The sequence below is a fragment of the Formica exsecta genome, unplaced genomic scaffold (assembly GCF_003651465.1).
Source record: "Formica exsecta isolate Colony F162 unplaced genomic scaffold, ASM365146v1 scaffold915, whole genome shotgun sequence".
Taxonomy (NCBI): Eukaryota; Metazoa; Arthropoda; class Insecta; order Hymenoptera; family Formicidae; genus Formica; species Formica exsecta.
The window spans coordinates 210,066-230,113 of record NW_021853683.1 but is presented as its reverse complement, the minus strand read 5'-3'; the positions used below and the strand labels follow the sequence as shown (position 1 = coordinate 230,113).

Genomic DNA, 20,048 nt, shown 5'->3' with positions numbered 1-20,048 from the left:
CTTCCTGAATGCCGATGAAACAGATGCAATTTCGAACGCGCACAAGAAGCCGGCAAATTGGATATAAGGGTGACGTGGGTGGTAACTGCAGCTACGGCGGTGCCGAAAAATGGTACCCGCGACCTAGTTGTATCGTCGTGTCGCGCGCACGATCCGATTCGTGAAAGGATCCCTCCTTCCCTCCTCTTGAATTTTAGCAACGTGTGAGCAGCAGAGTTTAGTAACACGATCATTTTCGCGACGAGATACGTAGATACACATAACGCGAGGAATAAGCGAGGAAGCCTGCTGCTGCGCGCGGATACACGCCGACAAGATTGGAGTACTTTTATGACGAAAACTTGGTCCGCGCAGTTTCCGATATTATCGCAACGCAGAGAGCCGTCGATCTTTAAACTGAACGTAAACTGCCAGCGGAATAGATATCCCTCAACGCAGAATTTTCTTCGAATAATCCGATGTAACGAGTATAAACAATATGTATGCAACGGCATATTTATTCCATTGAAAGGATTTTTTACATATCCAAAAAAAATTCAACATATTACTTCGACTATTTTTCTTCCGATATTTCAATGCCGATTGTTTGTCTTACAGATTGAATTAAATATTCGCAATTTTTTTCTATCCTTTTATATTTGTGATGTAATCTCCTTTATTTGCCTATTTATTTAATCTAAAATTCGATTTATCTTACGATTTACTTGATATATAATTTCAAACTTATAGTGGATACTATACCCGAGACGTATGTTTGTATTTAATATTCTTTTATCTCGGCAGTTGGTAATCTAATTTTTCACGTTTTGCATATATAATTCTAAACACGTTGAAGTTTCTCTCTATCGCAAACTTTAATTAACGTTAAGAAACGCGCTACACTTTCGTCAAGTTTCACGCTAGCCTAACGAGAGTTGTACCGCAGTTTCAAGAACAAATTGCGCACCAAGAACACAATTATGTACCGTGTACACGTACGAACGAGTAGTAGTAGTAGGGAAACTTGTAGTCGATGCGAATGTATTCGCGGCCGTGATTAATGCCAATCAAGCGGCGATTTCACGTTCTGAATTCGGGATCGCCGGTTAACGCCAGAAATCAATAGACCCGCAAACCGAACCGATTAAGGATGCACGGGCGAGAATAGGACCGCAAATCTAGAAACGCAACGCGGGTGGTGTTTCGGTCTGAATACAGGATAACTGGGATTCCGCAGCTAGTTACATATCTCGTTTTGCGTTCCCGAGTTCCATATCATCCTATCGTCTTGCTGACCAAATATCGCGATCGATGTAAAATTCTCGACAAGAGCGATACATAATGCTACAAATCGCCCCATCCATTAAATTCCTTAACATCGGAATACTTTGACGCGGAATATATCGTTTGCATGAAAATTTTGATTTAAAGCATCACATCTTTTTTAATAGAAATGCGCAGGGATATCGGATTTTCAAGACCGTCGTTTTTAATATCGTGTCGTTCAGCTAAAATTATTCATTAAAATTCAACTTTGAAAGGTTTTCTTTTAACCCTTGACTCTCTTTTCCATGTAATTTATATTACAATATCCAAATCTATAAAAAAAAAGATCGTTAAATATTTCCTCGATATCCTCGATTCCGAGGGAAATGACTGGGAAAATGATGGGATTAATATAAAACCGCGCGATAATACTGATTCAGCGATCTCAATTTTCCGAGCAAAGCTTTCCCGGCGACAAAGTCCGGGAATGACGCTTCATCCGGAAAATTCTCGCTAAGAAAATCGACAGAGTCACGGAAAAGCCATCCTGTCACGCGTGCAACGAATTGAACGATCTTCAAGCTCATTAAGAGCAACATCACATATACACACACGCGCACGCACACACATAGAGGAAGGTTCGTGATCCTTGATGACCGTCGCGTGTGGCAATACCTGTCTCCGCTTAATAAGATCGACATCAGGCACCCATCGAAGAGCGCGCTGCCAAAGTCTCTCCTCTCACGACGAGCGGACAAATCGATTCCGTCCGCGAGCGGTCTACGAATAGCGCAAAATCCGAATTAAGAAATGGATCGAACGTTCTCTCCTCCGGAGAACGACTAAAGGAGAAAGAATATAACGTGGCGTCATTTACGGGACGATGCGTTTCTGTGGAGGAAACGTATGGGAGGTAGCGAATACGAAAGGTCGTGGCCTATATGCTAAGTGGGAGTAAGGGTTCCTTTGAACCTTCTTCGCGCGAAACCTGTTAGTCGAGCGTACTTGTGCCTTATTATTATCTTTAATTCTGCGATGAAACATCGCAATGTCTTCTATTTTAATGTTTCTTTTTTTTTATATACAGGATGTCCTACATTCAATGAATGTGATTTTCCGGTATGTACATATTTTTTATCGATTTGATACGATTAGAATTTTCGTTTTTGGAGTAATTAATGATCGGAGATGAAAGGTTCCTGGGGGGGGTGGGGGCAAGTTAAGATTTGTGTATATAATCTTTTCTTGGATAATATTCTCAGCTAGAATTTCACCGAAAGATACGCCCCCGAGAATAAACGTCAGATTCTCTTTAGCGTTAAGCTTCATACTTCATGCTTGAGAGAACACGGCCGTGCACTTAAATTAGGAGAGCGTAGTCTCGACAAAGCAACACAGAATAGTAAGCGCAGGGGTTTCCTTAATTTTCCCCTATCATCCTTTATCTGCACACAGAGAACATTATGCGAGTTTATAACAAGCGGCGACTGCGCTTCGTTACCTGCTTTAGCCGTCTTGTATTATGATAATATTAGTAAACTTTGTAATACAATCTATTTCAACTTTGTTCTCTTTAATTTCAAAAAGAAATCTAAAAAACATATAATATACTAGCCGTTTATTGTGTAAGTCGTCTTTCGCGAAAAAAATTCATACAACAAGAATCTTTCAATAACAAGAAAATAGAAAATCCCAGAATAAAATCTGATACATTCGATCACTTTTTTCTACATAAATCGTATTCTGTGCATATATAATAGTTTCGCAAAAAAAGGATATTTTGCTACACGAAAATATGTGCATGTAATGGAAGAAAAATTAAATTTAAAAAAGTTATTATACTATACATGAACCAGAAGGAATAACAGTTTATGCAAATGTTGGTTGTAACACGGGAATATCAACAAATCCAATTATCGGTGCAACTGCGTGACGCTAAAAAATAATTACTGAACCGTTCTGACCCGCGGAGGCTCAAAAATCGGGCGAAATAAAAAGTTAAAAAAATATTTTGATTCCGAATTTGTTCGACAATCGCGTAGCGAAGTAACAATGCAGAGGTACTCACCGTGATTATATCCTGAATCACGCTCGTTCCCGGAGACGCACCTCCTCGAGGGTAGCCCCTCGGCTCTCGATATCTCGCTCTCGGCTTAGTTCAGATCTTCTTGTCCTAGAGCACTCACAGCAGCTTCCTCTCGCACATCGTCGTCCCTTTTCTTTCACCCCTTTTCTCGGCCCACGATTCTTTCCCGAGAAAAGAATCCGGATCGTCGATCAGGACTTTCCTCGGCGTTTTCCTCGCGATTCCTTGGCGGACGCGGACTGGCGCTCTCGCGCAGAAATCCCAAGATCGTGGAGTCGATCCCGCGACGCGGATCGCGACGAGAGTGAGAGGGAGAGCGAGAAGGTATCTCGAAAGCTCCGCTTCACACGGAGCGCAGTGGAGAACTGAGCAAAGTGCCGGCCGGTCGAGCAGCCAGGCGGGCTTTTCCGAGAGCGGCTTAACCAATCGCGACCTCTCTCTCGCCCCCACGTATCTCTCTCGTGCGCACTTTCTCTCTCTTTCTCTCTATCTCCCTTGCCCCCTCTCTCTATCTCTTTCTCTTCCTTTCACGCGTTCTCTCGGTCGCTCTCTCCTTTTCCGTCACGATGCGACGCGGTAGACTCGCTGCTCGTCGGTCCAACGACGCGAGGCATCCGCCACCGCAACCCCCGACAGGTGCACCATCCCCCTCCTCCCTGGATCGAGATCTGCAACCGCGGAGTGAAAATTCACGAATAAAACTCGATAAAATTCCAATTTTCGATAAGCCGGAAAATCGATTATTCCGCACGATGAGAATGTCCCCGGGGCCAACTGTATAATCAATGATTAACCGGCTTCACAAACGATTAGCTAATAAAATACATCGCTGTGTTATATTTTAAAATTGTGAGAATATTGTTTCGTTTTCTTTGCGATGTTGTCTCCGCAAACTCGATCGGAATGTAATTTCTTAACTTTCGCAACCGCGCTCGCTTGGAAGCTGTCTAAATCCGAAATCCCCGCACAGTCTCGGAAGCGGCGCAATATTGCCCAAGAAAGTTCGATCGTGGTTCTCGCCGTAAAATCGCAAGAAAGATCTCCAGGATTCGTTCTCCGGCGAAATAGGTTAACCAATCGCGAATTTTCTGCTCGTTCGACGCGCCCTTCTTTTATTCTTCGTTCGCCCTACCCCGTCTTCGCCATCGGGGTAGTAGTCGTGATGCTCGTTGGAACGAACCGAACGGTTCGTCGCGCTTTCTGCTTGACGCGGGATCTCTGCACCGGAAATTAAACGTGGAAACAGTACGGTGACGGAACCCCAATTGGCGGGCGAGATAATATTTTCGGTTATATCTACGGAAATTCCCGCTGTGCGCACAGCTGACTCTATTTCAAGGGAAAAATCCGGCGAGAGAGAGAGAGAGAGAAAGAGAGGATAGTACGTCGAGGACTATATTTTTGGACGAAAATCTCTTTTGTGGGCGCGTTTCACATTAAACGATTCCCATAGCCGCGCCTTTCTAAAAGAAATGTAAATTCTTTTAACACAGCCAACGGTTTAGAGTCTGTTTACCTTCGAAATTCAAGCGCGCCGGAATTAGGACAGGGAACGTGGGAATACCCCGGGGGGGACACGCGCGTCTCGCATCGTGCATCGCGAATCGATCGAAGCAGCGAGATTCGCTTTTTCGTACGTCGGTGATAAACACGCGATTGTAATTTAGAAAATAAATTCAATCGCGGCTGAAGTCTCTAGCGCGCGTCCAAACGCGATATGCGTTCGCTCGCCGCTGTCACAATCAGCTGATCGCAAAGTAATTTCACAAAAGATCGCTCGCGCGGATTTCTTCTCGCGGCGCGTCTTATCTCGCCGCTTTATCGGCAAGGGAATTGCAGCTTCCATCGCCCTCGGCTCAAATTGGCTTTTCCTATTCGTGATCGCGATTAACGATTCGCTCGGCGTTAACTACGTTTCGCGGTAGCGAGATTGCAAGTGCAGAAAATCGATGAATTCCCATGAGAGAGAGAGAGAAAGAGAGAGAGAGAGAATAACGAAATTAAATTATGGGGAGAAGCGGTCTCCGACGATGAAGCCGCTACTCCCAAACGCCCGCAGAATTAAATATATCTCGTGTCTTTCCCCCTTACCGAAGGAGATTACGCATCGCGACGTCTCGCTCTATTTATGCACGATATTGCGGCTTCATGTCGTAACTTGTCGTTATCTTGGAAGCACACAAACATCAATTAGATGATTTTAAAAGATATCAAAGAAATTGCGCGCGCTCATTCTATATCAATACATTACATTGCAATGCAAGTTCAATTGAGCGCTTCATAAAAATTTCAATGAAACGGACCAGAAATTTCGCACGATGTTAGATATAAATTTTGTAGCAGGATTTTTAAAATCAAACTTATATTCAGTGTTCAAGCATTTATTCCAGAGGATTTTTTTAAATATTTATCTACGGTATGCTTTTCCATCTAGAACCGAGTTTGCTTGGAAAGTTTTCTCGTTTATAACGCAATACGGCCGTCCAGAACCACCTTACCGTCGGTAAAACGTTAAACGACTAATGCGTTTCGCACGGGAAATCTTTCTCGTGCGAGGAAATCCGAAGGAGGGACGTGTTTTTCAATTACATTGGGAATTTTGCCACGAGTCTCGGCCGCGAGACTTCGGGGATTCTCCCGCGCGGAAACGTGTCCGGGATTCGGACCGCGTCGTCCGTCTTTCCGAGATATAGGGCGAGGGGGAAAAAGATAAAGAAAAAAAAAAAAAAGAGGACGAAAACAAAGCTCGGGCGCGCGTCTACGTGCGAGCCGCGGCGTCGAACGAGAGACGTGATCGAGGCCTCACTTTCGAAGTCGGTGCCTGCAGCCGCTTTCCTAACGACCGGCCCGCGTGTGCTTTTACCGGCACGTTGGATGCTTTTACGATGCTCGCGACGTGCCATTTTCATTGGCCGAACTATCCGCGTTTAGTGCGATTGTACGTGCTGTATCCTTAACAGAACGAAAGCCTCGAGTCGCGCCATCGAGATTGAAAAAATCGGGTATCGTGCATTATTCGTGCACGAAAATATTTCTTTTAAACTTGTGTGTGGTGTCATTTGCTTAATAGTAAGATCGTAAAAAAAATTTATGATATTTTTAAATTACGAGGAAGGATAGAGGATAACAGCGTTAATATATAATCCGCATATGACCTCATGTTTATTTCACATTCGCATTTCCCTCTACATCCATTTTCGGATAGACACGACCGGGAATATCGAAGAAGTTTGCGCACGGCGTTGCAGGTCAAAGTACATATAATTTGCGCGCGGCTCGAAAACGTCAAACATCATTCCGCGTTGGGAGTTGCGGAACGGTATGATATCACAGGACTTTCATGCAAGAGCGGTAATTGTTGCGAACTCGATATCTTGCTTGCCTAGAAGTTCGATATAACCAAGCTACGTTAGGATCTCCGCAACAAGCAGCCGGCTTACACCAACTATTAATTTGTTCCGTATGAAAGTCAGAACTAAGGTTGCAACTAGCACAGACATATACTTACAGACTGTAGTATATGTCTGTTTTTTTTTACATCGCATAAAATTGTAATACGCAATCTCTAGAATTAAAACAAAATAATTGGAAATGTAATTTTTATATCGCGTGGATTAATTAAATCAACGATTTGCCCCTACTTTTTTGTAATTTTTATATACAAAACGGACGTAATTATAAATAATTATAAATACGATAACACCAATAAAAGTTTATTAATATTTCTAATATTAAGGTTCGCATAGAATCACATATACATATGATAATTAATAATAAATATTTAATAATATGTTGGCATTATTAATGTCTACACATGTGATGCGAACAGAGTCCGTAACGCGAAGCTGGAAATGCATGGAGTGATTAAGAATAGGAAACATGAACTACAGACATATAGATGATGATTAATGACACATCAGTCGTATATTGCGTTCACGCTACACGTCTGTCCGCTTTCTAAGTCATCGTCGTGAATATTGATCGTGAAGCATTGTCCGGCAGAAGAATAGCAGAAATTTGTATGGTACTCGAATATATCGATGACCGGAAATGGATACGCGACTCATACAAGACATACCGATGCATAAACGAATTTTACTTTCGTGCACGACGCTGCGCGAAGGAAACGAAATTATGAGCGAAACCGCCGGCGTGAATCAAGTTTATGGCCCTCTATTTATTAATTATATTCATAATTAATAGCAGTTGGATAAATTGCCATTTATCCAGAGTTGTGGCAAGTTTCTTACGAGCGAGATGTACGTGTTTCCTTTCTCGTGGATTTATTTATCTATTTAATTTACCATCGCTCTTAAAAAAGAGGCGTCTTAGCGCTGATATTCTATTAAGATAGCAGCATTTTATGTATGTACGTTTATCCGGTTAACAGAATACCGGTTTATCTTATGTGAAGTGCGTGCGTAATTGACGAGAAGTTTATTATAGTAAAACGTAAGTCTCACACAGAGGAGATAGACAGATAAATAGAGAGAAAGACGATTGAGGAGACTTGTGAGCGAAATATATTTCGTTCGCTTCTAATCTCGCTAGGAGGATAAAATATTCGCCCCGTTCTCTCTATTCCTTTTATGCACAATTTATTTCGCTTTGATCTATCCATACCGAGAGAAAGCACACATCGAGAATTTCGGCCCGTAAAATGATCGTAGAGAGCAAAGGTAATCTCGCCGTGTTCTCGACGCATGACACTGATCGACTAATGGAGCAGAAGTGATCGAACATTCGATCTATATTCGGTCGGGCCCAAACTTCGCTTTCGAACACACACGCACATACGGTCCTGCTTGACACGCGAGTCACGTGTCGCGAAGTCTCACAAAGTCCCATCGATTTATTTTGCCATCAGTAATTCGTATTCTTCGCAACATCCTCCTCTCTACTCCCGTGAAATCGAAATAGTGATGCTGCTCACCGCACGACGCGAATCGATCTTTAACCCTCTCCACGGTCAACCCTCGTACATAACTCTCCTGTCACGTCATACAAACTTTCACTATATATCGTTAGATGAAACTGGTGCAAGGGAAAGTCGAGGCAGTGGTACATCTTTTTTTTTTTTTTTTTTTTTTTTTTTTTTTGTTTTTAACAAGATGTTCTGTTTGACAGAGATGTAAGAGAAAAAAAATTCTCATTCTCCGTCTTCTCTTCAAGACGTATCGTAAGAAAAGCCTCTTATGTGAGCAAACTTGGACGAATCAAACTGTTTTTATTTCGAATTAGAATTAGAAAAATGTTGAAAAAATATTGGCTTCTGCTACACAGTTTTATTTAAAAATTTATTTCTAGCTTGATATTTAAAAAGAAATAGAGAAAATGTGCTCTCCATTTTAATTTGAAATGCGTAAAGAGATCGAAATGAGAATTTAAATTCAATCGTTGTAATTAACTCGAAATTTAACGTTCACAGAATATTGCTTCAGTTCTCATTGTCAGTCTGAAACGCTCTCAGATATCTCTGGAATTGGCGCGATTAAAATAGATATAGAATTCTGCGATGGATATTCATTCATTCATCGCGCACAAAGGATGACTTGAACACACGACTATCGATTTGCGCCGGATATATCGTCTGTATATCGGCGCGAGTTCCCGTCGAAGGAGACGCGTGCAAGAGGGCGGCGTAATGAGCAAAACCGGTTCTCGATTTTACAAGTGGGCGATCCGATCGCGTCACTCGCGTACGACGAAAATCTAAAACACTTCCCCGAGTGTCAAACGTTTCCTCGCGCGTATGCACGAAGTAGGTCGTACCGGAAGAGACGAAAGTACGAAAGCGATTTTCGCATTAATAACTGCCCGATTATCGTCGCGCGAAGTCTCCCGGAGATAATATCTGCGCGTGAAACTATCGTAAAAAACGCGACTCGATCTAAATAATTTTAAAACGAAGAATATAGGACAGCGTTAGGGAAAAATAGGATACGTTAGAGAAACAACGTGAAACACATACTTTACATCCGGATGTTACTAATTATCAAATTACTTAGTTGCAAAAAGAATAAGGAAAACGTATCATCTCAACCTCGAATGCAACTTTCTCTTTATAAACGCGCGTGAAAATAAGAGTTTAATCGAAAATGGATAATTAGCATTTAGATTTATAAACTCGGTTGTAGCGTCACATGATGACTTAACTTAATTGTGAAGCAAACGATTTTGAGCTGACACAACTGTAAATTATCATACCTGGGACAGACATCGTGTGAAGAGCGAGAGGCAAAGAAGACTTTATTAGCTCTTTCGGGTTTCATCAATGGCTGTTAAAAACGCCGACCACACCTCCGTTAGATTCTTTAACTCGCCGGCTGCACTTTCTCTGGTCATTTGTTTTCCAAAAACGTGCGTCGCCAGTCATCGACACACTTTTAACGACCGTCCAGACATTCTGCACCAATAAACACGGCATAGAAGTAACATCCGTAAAAGTAATGCGAAATGTTTGCAAAATTTGTATTTCATCGGTAAAAATAGTTGACCTTTTCTCTTTGAATAAATTTTTACCGTTATCGGAAATTGATTTATTTCCAAAAATGTCAAATTTGTTATGGCTTACACATCCATAATTATACAAAGATGCTATTGATATGCAATGTTTTAATGAATTTAAAATCAATATTTTCTTTGCCAAAAATTTAATTGCCACCGATTTTCATAATCCTTAATTTTCAACATTTAATATCACGTGTATCCATAACTAACTTGAATTTCTGTTAAAACATAATCCATAGAAAAAAAATTTATTATTGATTCCCATTTTTTATAAATCATTCGTGAAAAGTAAAGCTTCTGTTCTCAATTTGCTATAACTCAAAAATTATTAATATCTATTATTTTCCTAAGGAAAAATGTTGACTTAAAAATATTAAAAATACGGCTGCAAAGTTTATCCAATTATTATTTTAATTGTGTATTGGATAATAAAAAAGAATGCGAACTCTGCTAATACATCTCGACGCGATGCGTATAAAACGGCAAGAAGCGTTCTTTAAGATAATCGATTAGTCAATTTCTATAGCTCCACTTGAGCTAATTAATTTCGCTTGTCGTTTAAACATACCGTCTATCGCTTATAAATAGCTCGACTTCTCGTGATCCAATACTCTCGTCAGACTTCACAAATGTAATTTCGTGGTCGGCAAATACGATCGGTGTAACGGTTGATTGAAGGTCAGCTAATTCACCGTCTCTCGATCAGTCTGCATTAATAGACGTTAGACGTAACAACAAGGCCCATCACCATTCAATCGAATTCATTGCATTGATTCGTCAGCTTTTCATCGATCGATCGATCGATCGATAACGGGATGCTTCAGAAAAAAAAAATACACGAGAAACCCAGTGAGACGATCGTTATACGTATAGAAAGCGCGCGCGATAAATCTGACGTAAAGCCGCGCGAGACGTGCTTTATCGCGGTGCTAAAGACCTCGACGGGATTACCTTTCTCTTGATGCACCCTTTAAGTTTAATGGAACCGCGCGAATTACGTTGTAGCAAACGTCCGTACTTAATTTAAGTCGCCAGAGTCCATAACTCGTTTTCATGATCCTGTTTAGAGCCGAGTCTGCACGCCCATTAATCTGATGTCTTTTCTTACTATGATACACAATCCGTGTCAACATAAAACAAAAACGACAAAGTCCACGATTAATATTATAAAATTACTTTAAGCAATAAAGAAAAGTAGTAGAATTAATTTCAAATAATAAAACTAAAACGAATGTCTCTGTGACGATATATAAAAATAGAATATTTAATGAGCAGCAGAGCGCGACAAACGAATGCACGTTTTGATGAATACGGTAACACTACAATATAATTTGTATCTGAAATGAACAAACAAAAGGTGGCCAATTCCATATGCGCGACGGCTAAGAGAACGTTATTAACGCGATATAGACTATACGTGATATGGTATCGTTTGTGTTCGTTTACTAGAACACGACGTATTACACAAGTGTACAACACGAGTATATTTCAATTACGAAAGTGCGTTCTCGAGAGAAAGCAACATGCTTCTCTGAAACTATCTCCTGGAAATATATTTGCTGCGCATCGCAAACAGCGTGAAAACAAAACGCAAGACATTTTTCTTTTTTTTTGCGTAAGTCATTTATTGGATCCATAAATCCTATAATTAGATTTTTAGCGACGATTGTACGCTTATATATGCTCGAAAATAAATATCGATCCATCAATGGTCTCGCGAAAAATACGCTGGGACGGGGAAAAAGATCTATATTTCTTTGTTTAACATTTAAATACAGTTTCGAGGAATCAGGTGAAGATGCCTGAGCGATTGTGTATATATATATATATATATATATACTATAGATATTATATTGATATGAGCTAGATATTATATTTATTTAAGAGCTGAGAATATCACGTTTTCTTAGATTATGATGTCGAAAGTGACGAAATATTTTAACGAATTAATAATTGATTTTTGAGATGGATTGCTAAGGAAATTTACGAAGGTTATACAACAAAATATAAGGAATATTATGTGATTTAATCAATATTATTAAATATATATATATATATATACAGTATTTGGAGAAGATATTAAAAGAAAGACTTCGTTATATTTTTGAAAACAGTATTCTCACCGATTTCACATATATTGACATCTCGCTTCGGGAGAAACGTTCCATCTAAAATAATTCTCTTCAAATCATTAATCAAATTATCATACTGATAATTCTCAATAAGCTGCTTGAAATTAATTGAAATTTCGTGGTACAATACGATTTATACAAAAGCACCATTTTGATCTTAGTTTCGAATAAAACTTTCCGTGTATAAAATAAAATTAACAATAAATGTATCCATATACTTTAGCACATTCTTTTGCTAAAAAAACTAATTCGTTAATTAATAATAAATATATTTAATTATTATTAATTAGTGAACAATTGCACTTGTTTATAATCATTCCGAAAATCTGTTTGGAATGTATATCTTACAAGAAATAAATTATAAAATGCCATATCTTTCTGCTAATGATATATATCTCGGGATTATTATATTACGTATAATTGTGTTAAGTATTTCAAATTCTGATACCGCTATAATCAATAAATTTCTCTGAGACTCTTTTCAAATTACGTATTTAAATAATCGTAAATACATATAATCGTAAATTACATAATTATAAATATTAACTGAAATACTAGGCCTAAATTTAATGTTATCTCTTTATGCTTCTTCTTTATATCACATCTGCATAGTGCTTCGGTACATATACACATATATGATAATTCCAATAATACTTAAGATCAATTTTGTAACTACCTTCAAAACAGTACATTGTAAAGTACAATTATTGATTAAATAATAAGCCAATTTAGACTACTGATCAACATAGACTAGTTTGTGTCACAAAAATTATACATATTGTGTACAAACAACCGATCAGCAACTAGCAGCATAAATTGCAATAGCAATTCAAACAGATGGTCATATGTCACATTTATAACAATTGACAATAAGAGGTATTCCACTATTATAAATTAATATCAAATCTTTCAAGAGTTATTACTCACAGATGTAAAATAAGTACAATGTACCCTGGTCATAGTATTCTCAATTATAATTGAAAAGTAAGAAAATTAAAAATTATTTCTAAATAATTTATGCGTGTAATTATTATATTTTATTTTAATTTAAAAAAAATTATTAATAAATTATTTTGCAAAAATATTTCGCACCATATTCTTACTTCCAGATTAAAAAGAGTGAGTATTGCTTTTATTTTATCTTAAAAAACAATAATCACACCTTACTGAAATTTCATATCCTGTTAAAAACTTCAAAAATTATATATAATTTTAAACTTAAAAAAACGTTGCTAAATTCAATTCATATAAGTTTCATAACAAGAGTGTAGCAATATAAATGTGATTATATATATAACAAAAAATCAGTCGTAAATTATATTAGGACGACTTGATCTCCAAATATAAATTTTATCCCACTGAATTTAAATGCATTTAAATATACAGTCTGTGGAAACATTAGGATTTTTCCTAATTCTGCATGATAAAATAAAATTGATCTATTATTGATCTATTGGTTGGAATATTACAATGTTGATGCCTCTTCGTCAGGAATGTTCCTGAACTCTTGATTCCAATAATACAAAGGTGGTCCTTGAGAAAAGCAATATTTCCGCTTTAGCGGGCTATCATTCTCAACGTAATACATAATGTACATATTACACATTTCGTCTTCATTTGTTAAACCTATATAAGTTGGTCTATCGCGTATATTTTCCATTGTACAACGAGCCGTCAGTCTATCACCGTACGTAATTGGAACCTTGTGAGTAACAGGATAAAACATTTGAGGACTCAATGGATCTCTCTTACCGAGTTCGATCCACGTGTTATTCGGTTTCACTACATAGCCGGACACTACCTTTCCAAGTGAATGAGTATGCGTTCTATACACGAACGGATAAATAGTCTTATTCTCTGTTATAAAACAAGAAGTTTCCATGTGTACCACTTCCCTAGGTGGTATGATGCCACCTGTTCCTAATAGGATAACACCAGCCAATTTGTTCAATGGGTGTGTCGTATAATGTAAAATTACACCTGAGTTATCTGTTCTGCCATCCTTGAAATGATCAATATGTGCGTAATGCACTTGCAGGACAATATACTGTATAGAAGATTCACCGCCTACTTTAAAGCCCACTCCATCTGGTAAATCTAATTCGGGAGCATCCCTTCCCCATGCATAGATAATCTGTTTAAATGAAGGATTTATCCATTTTTAAATATATTTACAGCAATCTATTGTAAAATATATTACATAATTTTAATTTCTATTACCTGAGTCCCTTCGCTACAAGGAGATGCTGTATCTCGATTATTTGTACTAATCATCATTTCTCCGCAATTCCAAACTGGCTTTGCACTACCTGGCTTGGAGCAGCCATAAAGTAGTATATGATGAGCTGTTTCCATTGTTGCATTTGGCTCGAAACCAGTGATATAATAATTTTTTGTATAATCTATCCGAACTGGAGTACACAGATATAGCTCAGGCTATAAAAGCAGGATGTATCAGATAATTTATATCCCATTAAAAAACATTTTAGTGCATTAGCTATTCAAACAATTCAGAAACTAGAACAATTATTTATCACAAATTGATTTTTTATCACTATACATACTAGTATATACTTGTCATAGAAAATAAATTAAACTAATTTTATTAAACTAAAATTAATTAATTAATGATTTAAAATATATATATCTGCAAAAAGATTTTTAAATTTTCCATATATGTTATTTTTCATGAGAAACATATATTACAAAAAATTATCTAGACAGTCTTGTTTCCCCCGTAAAAAATAAAAAATACAGTACTTACCGTATTGGGTCTCACGTTTGGCATAAGCAGCGGGTATTTCTTGATATCATAACAACACGTGAACTTGAATAAAACGGCAAATGCGAAACAATAAGTTAACGAGCGTTTTCCCAACATTTTCAAATCTTCCGCCCTTATCAATGATATGATAAGATATCCACCTGTTAAACGCTACAGGTCGGTCTGGATCGGTCGATACGACATACGACATACGACGCCGAACTAACGCGTGACGTAAATTGTAAAAGGTCATGTCATAAAAGGTATTTTCAGAGGCGCGGAATTTCAATGATGTCGGTGGCGACATCTTACGAGAGCGTGTGATTTTGAATCAGTTACTTCGGTTGCTTTTTTTTGCATTTTTATGATCTTGGTATATTTTTCTTATCGCTTTATACATAATAAACGCATATACAGATAAATAAATATGAGTCACTCTGATTATAGCAAAAAACAATGAAGATGGAAATTTTCAATCGAAACGTTTACTGAAACTGAATAGCCTTTATTTTGAATATTTTACGACGAAATATCTCTGCGTTAATTTTATACGAAACTATATGTTAAAGTATTGCATTGGAAAACTTTTGCGATCGCATCTGAATTACATTAAAATAAACATTTTTTTACATACATATATATTTTTTATGTACTTACATATTCAGCTGTGTAAGCCTACTTTTGGACGGATTTGAATTGAGCTCTTGCAGCGATGCTTCCCAATTAAATATCGCCATAAAAGATTGCGATCCGAACAAGAATCGAAAACCGAACGCGAAATTTCTAACGCTACACTTTTTACCTTAATTATATCAGCATTTTTCAACGCGAAGGATACACTTTCTTTTCGTAATGAAAACTTTATACCGAAAGTTTATTCGCGCTGTTACGCCGAAACTGTATCGGCGAACGTTATCCGGGAAACACTGACGAATTTCACTCGGCATCACGAGCGCCACGTCTTTGACTTGAAGATAGCTATTTTCCGAATCGACGTGTCGCATCTAGACATTCATATATTATGACTGTTGGTTCCATAGACATATAAAATATATAGACGGATTACTTTCGGATAATTTCGGTACACCAATTATGCTTGTAATTGGTGGATAATTTTCTTAAAATAAATAATAATTATAAAATAATAATATAATAATAATAATATCAAATATGTTCTAAGGTAGTTTTTCAATTAGCACCGAACTGTCCAATATATATATATATAATAATATATATATTTTTATACATAGGAGCTTTTCTAGCAAGAAAACACAGATAGACACAATGTCACCCAATTGATTTGATATTGTGTTTATGTCGTAGAATAAATTCCGTCTATGTATTTTATAATTATAGTTGATCCATCTTGCGTTCAACTGATATGCTACAAAAATACTTCCAAATATTTTTAGCGCCAAATCAAACATAGTCCAAGTTTGAAGAGCAAGAAATTCGTGATGCCGAGCGTGATATATATGAATAAATGATATTACAGGCACTGATGTCAATCCGACATATTTCATAAAAGAAAAAAAACATTGAATCAATTGCAGACACAATGTCGGCGCGTTTTATCTCTTGTTAATATATATATCGCGAATTTGATCCGTCAACCACTCAATCGCCGGCTGCAAACCTTCGCCGGTTATCGCGTTTGTTGCCCGTATATGCCAAGGTTTATTTTGTATTCGCTCCAGACCCAGTCCAGCGACCAGCTTTACCGTGGTCAAGGAATCGGGTAAATCCATTTTATTCGCCAAGAAAAGGATGGGTATCTTGCGACCTGAAACATATTTTGCATAAGTTTCGCGCGAGCTTTGTGTAATCATCTAAATTCTAAATTGCTTGTTGCATCTCGAATAATTTCGAACGATTCAAGGATTATTACGGAGGCACTTGCGTGTGTGTCTCTCTCTTCTCTCTCATTTTTCCTTGTTATTTTAAATAAATTTGTTATCATATCATTATTTTTTATTACAGCAACTTTTGATGATATTAATTTTATCAGTTATCCATGAAGAGAAGATGACATACCTGCCACATCGGGATGTTGCAAGAGCATGTCCAATTCTTCCTTCACAACAACTAATCGGAGTTTATCGCTACTGTCAATTATAAAGATAATCCCGTGGCAGTCTTTATAATAATGCTCCCACAAGGATCTGTGACGATCGTGACCCGACATGTCGAAAGCGGTGAAATTGACATTCTTAACTGAAACAACATGACTTTATAGCTCATTATACCAAAATAAAAGCAAAATACTAATAATATGCATGTGTATTATTTATTATTATATACATATAGACAAAAGGTTCGTGAAAACATTATTTTTATACATGTATAAATCCTATTTCATGTGCAATTCGATAAAGGTAAATTTCTGAATTCTTTTTCTTTTCAAAGAATCATTTTTAATGAAATTCAATGCAGTTTCTTTTACAACGCAATTTTAATTAAAATCTTATTATTTATATTTTGTCAAGTATCATTCATTATTATGCGAAAAAATAATTGGTCGCATAAATAATAATATAAAAAAGCGCCATCTAGAAATACTTCCATATTTCTCAGTAGCCCGAGATGGAAATATTTGAGAACCATCATATTGAGGGTGCATCCAGTACTACACTTGCTCCTTAAACGGCTATTCGTGATTGGTGTATACTTTTAGACTTTGGATTAAAGTAGAATGATACACCAATCACGAACAACCGTTCATGAATCGCTCGTTGCAGTATTGAATCATCCAACTGTTCTTTTGGCGCGCGAGTTTGTTTAAACTCGTTCAACACTGTTATTATTGCAAGTGACATACGAGTAATTCGTGTAACAAAAAATGCAAGCGCATAGTTCTTCCGCCAATAATGATACGAATGTCGAACCGGCTGATGAAGGTGCACGAATTGTTTGTCAAATATCCTAACCCTACTCAAACGACGAAGGAGTAACCGATTTTTCGATTTTTAGATTCGACGATCGCGGAAAAGAAAAAACTGCTCCGAGAGATACAGGAGTTGGAATGCATAATCCAAAAATGCGAATGGGAACTGGAGACGTTACGTTTTGCAAATGTGGAGGAACATATATCCGAATCGCAAAACTGGGAGACTCCATCACGTTCCAGAGAGATACCAAATGTCGAAGTTGATCTGCAAAATGATCTATATAATTTTGCCGGTCTTCGTTGCGTCAAATTTCGGAGGGATGAGATCATATTCAACTTTACATCGACGAGCGAGCGACAGAAGAAAGACATTTACGCGATACAGATTTTCATTAAGGATAGAAAAGGCCACCTGGGAAAATGGATATTGCCAATGTCGATTGATGTGAATGACATGCTGACCAAAATACCTATCGACAAATTGGAAAATTTAAGTCCTTTTCTAAAGAGCTGTAAACACGATATCGACTGTTACATCATTCGGCAAGAACAGTTCCTGTCATTAAAAGTATATTTATGCATTATGAGAATGAATGGTATAAAATTATATGCAATATGCTAATGCTAATAAATCATGAATAATGTCTGTTTTAGAAACATATTTCGCGTATGAAGCATTGTGCTCTACAGTCTAATATGGGATATACGCATATCATTTTAGAATTGTATGGTGTACATGACATAGAAAATGATAGATATATGAACTTAATAATATACTTACTGTATCATTCGAATAAAGCAAGACCATATAAAATTAACATTGACACAATGGAAAAAAACAAACTAAGCGATGATGTAAGACAACGATTGAAAATATGCTTGAATGAGTTCAAGAAAACAGATTTACAAACAGCATTTGACAAGATTTTAACAGAAGATTCTGGATTTACATGGATGCAGATGAACGACTGTGACAGTCCATTAGAATTGAATGTACAGCATTTAAATATATATAAGATTAAATAAAAATGATTTTCAGCTTATGATTAAAATATATTTTATCATAATTTTTTTTTCAGGATACTAGCAGTTGTGAAAGCCTTTTAGTAGAATTGCAATTGGTTCGAAAAAAATTACTGAGAAAGAGCAAGAGAAGACGTGAGCTGCAGAAGAAGTGGAATGAAAAGAAAAGACAAAAGAAAAATTCAAAATATATTGAATCTTCAGAAAGTAATGAGGAAGATAATCGGACACACACTAAAAGTCCACGGCAAATTTCGATAAGAAAAAATGAAACAGAGATAGTCCCATCTACCTCAAAACAGCAAGAGAAAGTTTATAGAAATCTTTCAGAAGAAACACCATTGCATAAATCTAAAAAAAAATTCAAACAGACAAAATTGAATTTTAAAATCAACCAGATTACAAATTCTGCCAATTCTATGAACGAAAATTCTTTGTTTGTATCAAAACTGCACAATGAACCTGATAAAAAGAAACCGAGGATGATTCCGCTAGGCACTAGTACTCCATTATATCATAATGCCAGGAAAAGTAGAAAAATATCCTCATCGTATAATGCAGACGATAACGTGAATATCACAGATATTGAAGTACCGAAACAAACTGCAGATAATTTAAATGACTATGATAGTCATCTAACAAATAAGAAGATTGTAAAAAGAAAGATGCCAAAATTATCACAAGGTACTAATAAACCGATTAGATCATTGTCACGTTTACCAACTGTGAAGACAAATCGACGCCATACAAGTATGAAAAATAAAAATATGAGAAAATAAATGTAGAATTTTGCATAAGAGGTCCCAAAGCATATATCTTGTGGTAACAAATATATATATTTTCTGTGCATTCTTTAAGGTATTTATAAAATTTTCATTATTTATGTTACAGTTAGAGTTCTTATAATTAGCCGCATTATTTTTTTAATTTGATACCCTATTGCAAAATAAATAGAGTGCCATTTGGATTTGAGACTATGCTGGTGCAATAATAAATATGTAGCATTAAAAGCAATATAATTTCACATCTTGGGCACTTTATCGCTCCTCGCTATTTAACTTACATGCGAACTTCTCGACATTAAACCCGACAGTGGGCACTATGTCTATGCAACGGTCATCCTCGCGTTTGAAATTATTTATGACCGTCGACTTACCACTGTTATTAAGGCCCACTACTAAAACGTTTACTTCTTTTTTCCTAAGACCAAGAAGATTCGCTAAACGATCGAATAATCCCATTTTCTTTCGGCTATATGAGTCCTTTGCCACGTTTATCGAACATCAATAATCATCCCCCGTTTATGTAGTACCAGCCGCGGTTTAGAGAGGGGTAGAAACATCCCTCTTTTACACCTGCACTAGAATCGAGAATAGGCATCAAAGTTTACGTTTGAGAATC

At 37.1% G+C, this 20,048-nt stretch overlaps 4 protein-coding genes across 7 annotated transcripts in view; 1 reads left to right on the top strand and 3 right to left on the bottom strand.

Moving 5' to 3' along the window:
* Positions 1-3,699, bottom strand: part of LOC115245143 (mucin-5AC-like) — a 41,300-nt gene extending 37,601 nt beyond the window's left edge. The window contains exon 1 of one of the 2 annotated variants that reach the window (XM_029823273.1): positions 3,314-3,699. The gene's annotated coding sequence lies outside the window, so the exon portion shown is untranslated. Of the gene's footprint in view, positions 1-1,920; positions 1,939-3,313 lie in introns of those variants that run through there. The other variant, XM_029823274.1, reaches the window with a different exon arrangement.
* LOC115245146 (ADP-ribosylation factor-like protein 6) overlaps positions 1-19,921 on the bottom strand; it is a 66,447-nt gene extending 46,526 nt beyond the window's left edge. Inside the window, exons 1-4 of one of the 3 annotated variants that reach the window (XR_003885489.1) lie at positions 19,711-19,921; positions 16,772-16,951; positions 15,395-16,520; positions 8,401-9,737 (exon numbers count right to left, since the gene is read on the bottom strand). Coding sequence is in view for 1 of the 3 variants with exons in the window: in XM_029823277.1 (XP_029679137.1) it covers positions 16,309-16,520; positions 16,772-16,951; positions 19,711-19,888 (570 nt within the window). In the remaining 2 variants the exon portion in view is untranslated. Of the gene's footprint in view, positions 1-8,400; positions 9,738-15,080; positions 16,521-16,771; positions 16,952-19,710 lie in introns of those variants that run through there. The other 2 variants (XR_003885490.1, XM_029823277.1) reach the window with 2 other exon arrangements.
* Positions 11,885-14,855, bottom strand: LOC115245145 (peptidylglycine alpha-hydroxylating monooxygenase). The gene is made up of 3 exons (XM_029823276.1): positions 14,738-14,855; positions 14,194-14,409; positions 11,885-14,107 (listed from the first exon to the last, which is right to left on the bottom strand). Exons 1-3 carry the CDS (start codon positions 14,852-14,854, stop codon positions 13,439-13,441), a joined length of 1,002 nt encoding a protein of 333 aa, XP_029679136.1. The 5' UTR covers position 14,855; the 3' UTR covers positions 11,885-13,438.
* Positions 17,435-19,494, top strand: LOC115245144. Its single transcript, XM_029823275.1, has 4 exons — positions 17,435-17,634; positions 17,708-18,192; positions 18,279-18,617; positions 18,704-19,494. Exons 1-4 carry the CDS (start codon positions 17,577-17,579, stop codon positions 19,424-19,426), a joined length of 1,605 nt encoding a protein of 534 aa, XP_029679135.1. The 5' UTR covers positions 17,435-17,576; the 3' UTR covers positions 19,427-19,494.
* Positions 19,922-20,048: the final 127 nt, after the last annotated feature.